We start from the raw sequence: 11,026 nt of genomic DNA on the forward strand, positions 1-11,026 counted from the left end.
ATGGTTGTTCACTTTGCATGATAATTCACATTCCTTTTTTGGATATCAAGTCATTTTGCTAGGCAAAATCCTGTTAAGCCAGCAAAATTCCTGATATTTTAAAAATTGCTTGATTCAAGGGTGCCTGACTCAGTCAGTGGAACATACGACTCTTGATCTTAGGGTCTTAAGTTCAAGACCCGTATTGGGTATAGAGATTATTTTAAAAAAATAAAAAATCTTTAAAAAATTGCTTTATTCATAAAGCAGAAATTTTACTTTTCTCTAAAGATGTACAAGTGACATGTAAACGAGTTACACCTATATTTGAGTGACTGATATGAAGAGCTCTGTGTATACGAAAAGTTGAATAATATGTGTTTGTTTATAGATGAAACTCTACTGATAAATGTGGTGTGTGGAATTCTCTCTGGAGTCGTATCCTCAACCATCGCTAATCCAACTGATGTTTTGAAAGTAAGCATACGATCCATATCTTATAGGCATACCCCACATTTTCTTATTGAGAACAACATTCAGATAATGAAAAGCTGCAAATATAACATACACTGTATGTGTGAACTTGTTTATAATTTAAGTGCCATGAAGACTCTAACTTAGAAACATCCACTGGATGGATTTCCCACTGATACAGAGGAACTCAAAAGTAGAGCTCATTGTGGAGACAAGGTTTTTGGCGATTAAGCAGAAAAAAAATTTGGGCTTGAATACATTTGAATTTCATTTTTCATTGAAAATCTTCCAGGTTTTATTGGTTCATTAAAAATGGATGGGCTGCAAGTTCTCCACAAATCTGCTCCCTAATGACCATTTCTGAACACGTGATGTTATCTGTTAACTTGATTTCAGGAAATACGAATGGAAATATGTCCTTACCACAGTTAGACATAACGCATCGGATGGCCTTGTTACCGATATACCAGGGATACAGCCTCCTTAGATCCTTTCTGGAAAAAGACAAGGAAATAAACTAATTAAACAAAATAGAAATTAGGCAGGACTTACTTTTTCTTTTCTTTTTTTTTAAATTTTTATTTATTTGAGAGAGAAAGAGAGAGAATGAGAGAGAGAGAGCATGAGCAGTGGGGAGAGGGAGAAGCAGACTCCCAGCTGAGCAGGGAGCCCGATGCGGGACTCGATCCCAGGACCCTGGGATCATGACCTGAGCCGAAGGCAGATGCTTAACCGACTGAGCCACCCAGGTGCCCAGGATTTGCTTTTTCAGTGCTCTTAGGATGTTTGTCTCTGTCCTTCCCTCTCCTTTTTTGTTCCTATTAGTTAACCAGTGTTCACTGCTTCTACCTTCTACCAGTTGATGTACTACATGCTTAGAATCCAAAAATGAGTAAGATAAGGACCCTGCCCTCAGAGCCTTCACTCCAATAGGAGATTCTGACGAACATCCGAGTTTTTTGCAGCAGTATGCAGAGTATGCTACACCTCGGCACGGTGAAGGTGCTTTTGCTAGGATTTCGTTGGGGAAAAGTGGAGAAAAATATCCGTACGCCTCTTAATACCTGAAACATTTGTCGGGGCTCATAGAAAGGCAGTTCCCGTAGTTTGGTTTATTTTCCCATGTTAGCATGGCAGTAACACTTTCTTTTAGAAGTTAGAGATAACTGCTCCCTAAACAAAAATAAGGTACCAATTTTTAGTGAGAAAAAACCCTTTAAAAAATGTAGAGAGCTACATCAAACATTATTTTTATGTTGGAATCTCGGTCCTTTGAATTCCACGGCCGTTGTCAAGTTTATTTGTAAGTTCAAGTGTAACAGAGTGTGACGGGCATCATGTGGTCATCTCGTGCTCTGCTCGCCTGCATACCTTTTGGTTCAGCTGGTTGGAAATAGTAGTGGCTTGAAGTAACTAATTTAAGAAATATACTTGTCCATGCTTAGTGCTGCCAAGTGTGCTGGATACTCTTATCAATTATGTGAAATCTTAGCATACCATCACATTCTCTTTCCTGTTCAGTAACTTACAAGGAAATATGTCATTTTCTTTCCTTTTCAAAAGACTACGTTTAAAAATCCATTTTTTTTTTTAAAGATTTTATTTATTTATTTGACAGAGAGAGACACAGTGAGAGAGGGAACACAAGCAGGGGGAGTGGGAGAGGGAGAAGCAGGCCTCCCGCTGAGCAGGGAGCCCGATGCGGGGCTCGATCCCAGGACCCTGGGATCGTGACCTGAGCCGAAGGCAGACGCTTAACGACTGAGCCACCCAGGTGCCCCTTAAAAATCCATTTTTTGATTCCAAAGTGCCTCAGAACCAATCCTTATGAATGTTAAATCCTTATAAATCCTACAAAGGGCGTTTTAAACTAGCATTACAGTCCTATTTATACTGCGATTCTTTCAATGGTTAGTAAACAACAGATTGAATGATTTTCAGAAGTCTACATTCAGAGAGAAATGTGCTTTCCTTCTCATGTTCATCTTTAAAATAATCTCTAGATACGGATGCAGGCACAAAGCAGCACCTTTCAAGGTGGAATGATAGGCAACTTCATTAACATTTACCAGCAAGAGGGAGCAAGGGGACTGTGGAAGGTAAGTCCGCAAAACAGAGCCAACTTCCTTACTTAGTTCTTCCCCGTTTTCCTTCTTTGAATTTATTTTTCCTATTTCCATCCTCTTATTTAATCCGAATGTCAAAATGGTGTACGGGAAGAAGAGTGACGTCCGCCCTCGAAGTTACTTTCTTTCTTAATTTCATTACCTGTGAAATGGGAATACAAAGAATATGTCATAGTTTTAAAGTACCTTTTGGCTAATTCATGCATAAGAAATTCTGTGAAGATTGAGCACTTTTTCGTTTGTTTACTTGAAAAAAAAAATTCTGTTGGAGAAGGGTTTTCTAGGTTATAGTTATGCTGGATTTTTTGATCTGTGTGTTTTCCTGGTCCTTAAGTGAAGACCGTTAATAGGCAGGCGCTGGTATGGAGTGCTGTTCCCTGGTAGTCTAGTCACCCGTCAGTTCACAGAATAGACCCTAAAGGTCATCCAGTAGAGTCTTCTCAGTATGTACTAGGAAACCGGAGCCTCTGTGAGGCGACTTGGCCTGGCCAGGGTCTGGCCAAGGTCATACAGTCAGTGCCAGAGCAGAACTGGGCATGGGAGCTTCTGAGTTCTTTACCCTCTGGTCTTTTCTACTCTCTCACTCTGTAGTTTTTTTCAAGGCCTGTTCCATGGAGAGATGTCTGAATCTTGGTTATTCGTATTTTTACCCAGGGCGTGTCCCTTACGGCCCAGAGGGCTGCCATCGTTGTCGGCGTGGAGCTACCGGTCTATGACCTCACCAAGAAGCATCTGATTCTCTCGGGCCTAATGGGAGACACTGTGTATACCCACTTCCTGTATGTTTAGAGATTTTTTTTTTTTTTAAAGATTTTATTTATTTATTTGAGAGAGAGAATGAGAGAGAGAAAGCACGAGAGGGGGGAGGGTCAGAGGGAGAAGCAGACTCCTCGCTGAGCAGGGAGCCCGATGCGGGACTCGATCCCAGGACTCCAGGATCATGACCTGAGCTGAAGGCAGACGCTTAACCAACTGAGCCACCCAGGTGCCCATGTTTAGAGATTTAAAAAAAAATGATATTTTAGGGATACATGAGTTCAGGGTGACAATTTGCTATAAATATATAGAAATTTTAAAGTTTTATTATAAAAGTATTCTCATACTTGAAAAATTATAATTCAGAAGTGAACCAAGAAAAAGTGAAAGTCCTTATCTGTTTACATAGGTAACCATGGTCAACAGCTTGGTTTTTAGGCACATGCAAATATGTCTATAAACGTATATTATGTGTACATGTTACACAAGCAAGATCATGCTTAACATTCTCTTACTTTTTATTTATATTATTTTAATTTTTTAGCTTTATTGAGGTATAACTGACAAACTTGTGAGCTATTTAAAGCGTATGACATAATGATTTGATAGGCATACACAATGTGAAAGGATCTGCCCCCAGAGTTCATTAACACATCCATCACCTCACACATTTATCCTTTTGGGTGTGTGTGTGTGTGTGTGTGTGTGTGTGAAAACATTTAACTTGTACTCTCTTAGCAAATTTCAGTTATGTGATAGTGTTATCAACTATAGTCACCCTGTAATATGTTAAATCCTCAGACCTTGTTCATTTTAGAGCTGAAGGTTTATGCCCCTTTACCAGCCTCTTCCGATTTCCCCCATCCCTCACCCCTTGCAACACTTTTCTACTCTGTTTCTATGGGTTCTGTTTTTTGTTTATGGATTCCACATATAAGTGGTACCACGCAGTATTTGCTGTTCTTACTTGCTTTTTTAAATTCAATAATATATTCCAAATATCCTTCCGTGTCAGTACAAACAAATTTCATGTATTTTTAAATAGCTGCCGGTTAATATGGATGTATCCTGGTTTCATCCACTGAGGGCTGATTTTGCCCCTCAAGGGACCTTTGGCAATTTCTGGAGACTGTTCTGATTGTTAGGATTGGGGAGTTCTGTTGGCACCTGCTGGGTAGAAGCCAACAGCTTACAGTGCACAGGTCGGCCCCCCACGACAGAGACTTGCCTGGTCCCAAAATGTTAGGAGTGTGGAAGTTGAGAAACCCTGTCCTGAGTTGATTGATACCAGGTGTGGTCTTAGTCTTGTGCGACTGAAGGTTTCGTAGACCCAGAGGCCCCTGGAGGGCATTACAGTGACGACGTCTTTTTCTCTGCTCTCCAAGAGCGGTACGGTTATGATAGGGCTGAAATTACTCTGAGTCCTGCTTATAGCAAATAGATGCACTAGATCATCGTTGGAGGACATTGCTTCATGTTTCTACGATTCTTTGACATTCCGGAACCTCAAAGGTGTTCTTAGTCGGGGCCGGAATTTGTAGGCCACTCTAATGAGTGCCACATTTAAGAAGTTCGTGCAGCGCTCTAGTGATGGACCTCCTCCTGGAAACCTTTCCTCTTGTTACATGTCACTTTGGCGTCATTTGGGAGGAGGCCGCTTCCTGCTTCTGATGGTGGTGGTTGCGGCTGAGCGGTGCCGAACTGTTTGTTTTTCCCTTGGTATTTTTTTCATAGCTCAAGCTTCACCTGTGGTCTGGCTGGGGCGCTGGCCTCCAACCCCGTCGATGTTGTGAGAACACGGATGATGAATCAGAGAGTCCTTCGGGATGGCAGGTGTTCTGGCCACACAGGTACCCTGGACTGCTTGTTACAGGTGAGCGTGGGTGTGCCCCTGGGCAGGGTCCTGAAGTCCTTTCACAGCTCCTTAGTTTACTTGTTCCCCTCTGAAGAGTTTCCTTATCACGATGACAAACACAAGGGTTAGAGCAAGACAAACCTGTGGGTTTGTCACTTGTGATTGTGTGACTGGTCAAGATACCAGATTCTATACCTCAGTTTCCTCATAAGTGAAATGGGACAATAATAGCACGTATGTCATAGAATTATTGTAAAAAATTGAGATGATGCCTACAAAACAGCGTAGTGCTTGGATTCATGTGTAGTAAGCCTTGTTAGTATAATTAATAATAATAAGGGACACTTATGAAATGAGCAAGTTTATTTTACTTAATCTTCAATATTCTAGTGGTTTGTTTCAATCATCGAAACTGCCCCCCAAATGTGTGTGTGTGTGTGTGTGTTTGTGTGTGAATATAGACATACATATTCACACACACGCTTATTTGTATACATCTATTTAACCGGAGAAGTATCTAAATTTGGGGAGCTATTATAACGAACATGAATGATGCTCTAAAGCCCTGGGATAGTACCCAGTTTGGGCCACACTGGGGCTAACTTTGATAAATACAGAATCTAAATGAATCTTTAGAAATGAAAGTGTATTTCCTTTATACCGCTGCTCTGCTGTAAAGGGAGAGAAAATAGTCAGATTTTCTGCCATCACAGTGGAACTGGGTCTCCTTCCAGTGTATCTCCCTCCTCTCGAGTCCTATTGGAACAAATTTCGTTCATTCAGACATCTCTCAGAAGAACACATCGCTCTTACTGTAATTTTCAGTTTAAACAGTGGGGCCTCCTCTTCATGAGGGGGTGCAAGTTTGCAGCTGTCTCCCCGACTAGATTGCCGGCAGCCGAGGATCCGGGCCCGCTTTGCTGTTCCTGCCCTCGGGGGTGATGCTGGCACAGTCTAGATTTCAAGGGCTGCTTCAGCGGAGCAGAGATGCGTGTTTTTATCCACCCAGCGACGTGAAGTAGTGGTGGTCCGAATTAGGTCTTTACCACCATTGCTTCACTTCTTTATTTCCCACCTGCTTGTGAGCGCATGGGACCAGGAGGCAAGAGACTCCAGCTGGGATTCAGTCTCATTTCTCACTCCTTCAGTGGCCGTTTGCCTGCTTTGGCGTGGGTTGGTTTGACACGGAGCCTTTGTCTTCTCCCATGCAGAATCCTTTAAAGAGCAAGAAGAGGCAGAGGGCAATGAGGTTTTAGACAGTCTTTTCAAACAGGATTTTATTTTTAAGAAAAGTAGATCATTCAGTCTGGCTACTAATGAATTGTGAATGCATTTGACCTAATTGGAAAGTTGGAAGTTAACTTGTCTCCCCACCCCCTACCCCCCCGCCTTATAACAGACATGGAAGAATGAAGGGTTTTTTGCTCTGTATAAAGGATTTTGGCCAAATTGGTTGAGACTTGGTCCTTGGAATATCATTGTATCCTTTTCTGTCGCAGTACATCTGAAGAAAGATGTAGCTAAAAGAGGATTGTATAAACTGTCATGTTATTAATGATAATTTAGAAGTGGCGTCTTATTCTTTTGAGTTCCTCTGATTCTAAGAAATGATGATTCAGTTTCTATCTCAGCAGGCATAAAATCTCTGTGCTGGGCTATATGACTCTTGGTTTAGTGCTGGTGTTTTGAAAGGGACTGACATCAATACAGATTTCTATTCAGACTCAGTTTTCGAAGCTGAGAATACTTACGAGTAGAGAGAGAGACAGGGATTGATTTGATATCCCTAGCCACCCTTGGGAAGGATGCGGTTTGGCAGCAGTGTTCTAGAATGCTTATTTTAGAGAGTGCCTGCAGATAAACAGGAATTAGCTCCTGAATTATTTGGCCGATTAGCACTGTTTCTTGTATGCCAAAGTGGGAGGGAGGAAAGAAGCGGCGGTTCACTAGACACGGAAGGGCAGAATTATAAAGAAGGGAATGTGGTTTTCACCATCCCCGTTTCTCTTTACCTGCGCCTCCCCGCTGCTGAAGGCCTGCCTCGCCGTGACCCTTGGGGAGAGCTTCCCAGGGCTTGCTGTCTTTCTGTTTCACACAGAATTCACTGTTCTGGAAAGTCTGCCCAGCACAGCGATCGCCAGAGCTAGTCAGGGGGGATGTCATCTTCGAAGAGGCTCTGGGAGCTGGTGTGAGGGGATTTAGAGATATCTCTGCTGTGGTGGTTCTGTTCCAGGCTGACCTTGGGAAGGCTAATGGGAAGACCTTTTGAGGTGGGTAAGGATGGAGCCCCTCATGTTCAATCCTGTCCAAGGCACGTGGTCTGCCCAGACGTATCTGTTAAATGTGCTGTCTGTGAGTCAGTTTTCACGTGTCCATGTTGTTAAGACAGCATCTTCTTTGTCAGCCTTAACCAATAACTGCAGTTCTTTGTGACATATGAGCAGTTGAAGAAATTGGATTTGTGACAAGTCAAGGCTGCCTGAGACGGCGCTCTGCAAAGGCTCCCTTCCGAAACAATAAAGCTTCCTGCGTGTCACGTTGCTTCTCACTGCTTGGTTCATCGCAGATTCTGAAGCGTGAGCAACAGATGAGGATGGGGTTAGTTCCGGTTGCTGTGTGTGGGCAGCCGTGCCTCAGATGTCTCATGCTAGAAACGAGCATCCGAACGCTAGTCCTTACCATGCAAGTGCCCTTCGACTCCACGACCGCGTGTGGAACGCATGTTTCTTGCGAAAGAAAACTTGCGAGAAGATCAGGAACCGTGTGTGGTTTTCTTCAGGGGAGAGGAGCCCCTGCTGTGTCTCAGCTCACAGCTGAGAATGCCAGACTGCTCTGGAGAAGCTCACAGGAACCACGGAATGGAGCCTCCAAGAGGGTGTTACTGTTCCTGAACTTGTGGGGGACTGTCGCTTCTTGTCAGCTGAAGAAATTTCACAGCCTTTCAACTCCAGGTGGAAATAGTGCAGGAGGAAATAGATCCTTGGAATATTGCACTGCTTTATCATTTCCGATTTCAGCAGGATCCTTCGCTTACAATAAGTGATTTTCAGCGTCTGAAGGCTTGACCTTTGTGAGGAGTTGTTACAAAGTATTGATCTCTAAACCCATGACGGTGGGATGTGTTGGCTTTGAACATGGCAGGATCCACGTTGGTGGAAGATCTTTGAGGCAGCTGCGGGTCAGTCTTAGGTAATGTTAGCAATTTGCTCCGATTTTTAGCAAAGTTTATTATTTCCCAGTCTGTAAAATGGGGATAATAACGCCTCTTGATGTTGAGGGTCAAATGAAGACAGGAGTAACTGCTAGTACCTGCCTGGAGGGTAGGCGTTGGACCTCAGTCGTGCCGTCGTCCCGCCAGAATCCCGGCATCAACGGCCTGGTGTACAGAAGAGAGTGGTTTCATGAAAGGATTCTCGCTGGAATCCCCAGCAAAGGCTCTCGCCAAAGGCCTTGTGAAAAGAGAGAACACAGTCTAAGCTACAGTTTTATTATGTTTTCCTTTAGCAAGATGTTGCGAGTGAATAGAAGAGTTGACTTTTCCAGATTTTTCAGTTTTTACTTTAGTTCGGGTTCTATTAAGATATGTCCTGTCTCGGACTTCCTGTTTGGTTTTGGATGGAAAACACTTGCTTGAAATTTTAGAAACTCTCTCTTTAGTGCTGCACCTGTTTTCCCGTTTCTGAAAGAGGTATATAGTCTCTTCCTTTCTTTCTCCAAAGACAACAAAAATCATTCTCCCTCTTCTTTCTTGCCTTCATAAAAAGTGACTCCAAGAGCCTGAAGAACTTTACACTTCTAGAAGACAGCCCAGGGAAGGGGACATAGTTACTTGGGTACCTTCGGTTCTACCGTTTGAGAACATTGAATACACACTGACAATGGCTCTGGGGTGGACCCTTCCGCAATACTAGCCAGGCAGGTTCCCAGTGTGTTCTCACCGTGGGTCACCACCTCCCTTGAACCCAGAATTGAAGGAGTGTAGGTTTTTTTGGGGGATCGAGCCGTTTTCCTGCCAATCACTTTCACGTTGCCTTCTTTATTAATGTCTACTTCAAAAAAGATTTTGCGAGGCAGAATTGTTATTTCCAAACTAGAGACAAAGTCATTAAGAAGAGAAAGGAAGAAGTGGTAGAATGGTGTCTAGGTGTTAATCGATTAAAGACTTAGTTGAAAGTCCAGATCCCTGGGCCCACTCTAGATGTGACTGCAGAGCTGAGCTCTCTTGGGCCCTGCTCCTGGTACTGAACCATATTTTTAGATGGAGATTTTTTTTTTCTTCCTACCAAAACATTCCATTAACCTGGTCAGGGCTTTCTCAGAAAGGCTTTCACTTTTGAGTTCCTTGAGTTTAAAGGATTACTTTTTAAGAACCACTTTTTTTTTTTTAATGAAAACATTATATTTTTTAAGTGTACATATAATTTCTAAAACAGTAGAAGCAAGTCCATTTTGAAAACCACGTAAAGAGTCAACGTCATGCAACATTCATTGTATCAATTTATTCAAATTATGTACATGTTCATACCAGGATGAAAAGAAGCTCAAACCTCACTATAAAACTTGATCATGTTTTTAAGACAAAAATGGAGTCTTTCTCCAGTGTCGATTTATTAAACATGTTGTATAGAACAGGATCTTAACCTGTTCTGGTTTTTCTGCTTCCTGAAGGAGTTCACGCAAGAGAGAACTTAAGGATTTGGAGACTCAGTCCCCTTTTTTTGGGGGCTGTGACTACAAGTCCCCCAACCCCCTTGGATATTGCTTAAATGTGGCAAAATGATTTTTAGCTTTTATGACTAAAATGAAGATAATGGATTGTTTGTTTGCTTGTGGATTTGTGTGATCATCGATGCTGAAGGTTGCTGATCTGTGATATAAAAATGGCTCCTGTTCTCTATATTTATTCATGCGCTGGAAATAGTATGTATTATGTAAAGACTACATTTTTCATAAGCCTTTATATCTCAAGCTCTTTATTTAAGCATTGTTGGAATATGTGGCATAAACCTTGTTCATTGTTTAATAAACTGGAATAATACATAATGATCCAAATGATTTGTGGTTATTTTGGATAGAGACCTTTAAACAAAGACAAGCTCCAAAGAGTCCAGAAGGTTGGAGTAGAAATAAATGGGACTTGTAAAGGTGGCTACAGACATTTCTCCTCATGGAGAAGTTGTTGGGGTCATCTTTTTATTTTTATTTTTTTAATTTTAAAGTAATCTCTACACCCAACGTGGGGCTCGAACTTACAACCTGAGATCAAGAGTTTCATGCGCTACCGCCTGAGCCAGGCGCCCCAGGATCATCATCTTAATTGCCTGGACACCTGTGTCACCTCCCACTATATGAAATCCTCTGTAGCCCAGTAGAGGCCAGTGACTTTGATTCATGGACTGGCTCGGCAAGGTCCCTCAGAGATGCAGAACACCAGGGTGATGACATGAGTGCCTTGCGCCTTCAGGTTCCCTCAGTCCTTCCAGTGTTTGGTGTTGGCTAGAGACGGGCTGGGATGTTTTGTTAACTGTGGATCAGTTGGCATAGAAGAGCCAGGGGATGACACGCAAATCTAGGTCATTAATTTTTTCACTGAAAAATATTTTTTGGGGTGCCTGGCTGGCTCAGCAGGTGGAGCAGTTGGTGGAGTTCAGGCCCCACATTGGGCATAAAGCTTAATTAAACAAAAATTAAAATTAAAAAATAAAAAAACCTCATCCATAAGATTATAAAAAACATACATATTTTTTTCTAGGTGCCTGTCTTATTAACATTTGAATTAAACATGGTGGTTTATTGAAAAAAAAGAAAGTTGGGGAAAAAGGAGCACTTTCTCAGT

At 42.3% G+C, this 11,026-nt stretch overlaps 1 protein-coding gene across 10 annotated transcripts in view; it reads left to right on the forward strand.

Moving 5' to 3' along the window:
- Positions 1–10,233, forward strand: part of SLC25A30 (solute carrier family 25 member 30) — a 75,094-nt gene extending 64,861 nt beyond the window's left edge. For 9 of the 10 annotated variants that reach the window (XM_064586091.1, XM_064586088.1, XM_064586090.1 and 6 more), the window contains 6 exons: positions 371–456; positions 2,457–2,552; positions 3,234–3,358; positions 5,070–5,208; positions 6,590–6,670; positions 7,614–10,233. In XM_064586091.1, coding sequence (XP_064442161.1) covers positions 371–456; positions 2,457–2,552; positions 3,234–3,358; positions 5,070–5,208; positions 6,590–6,670; positions 7,614–7,655 — 569 coding nt within the window. In that variant the 3' untranslated portion in view covers positions 7,656–10,233. Of the gene's footprint in view, positions 1–370; positions 457–2,456; positions 2,553–3,233; positions 3,359–5,069; positions 5,209–6,589; positions 6,671–7,594 lie in introns of all 10 variants that reach the window. The other variant, XM_045869477.3, reaches the window with a different exon arrangement.
- Positions 10,234–11,026: the final 793 nt, after the last annotated feature.

The sequence above is a fragment of the Mirounga angustirostris genome, unplaced genomic scaffold (assembly GCF_029215605.1).
Source record: "Mirounga angustirostris isolate CCGP_5_RB_7025 unplaced genomic scaffold, mMirAng1.0.hap1 SCAF_3, whole genome shotgun sequence".
NCBI lineage: Eukaryota > Metazoa > Chordata > Mammalia > Carnivora > Phocidae > Mirounga > Mirounga angustirostris.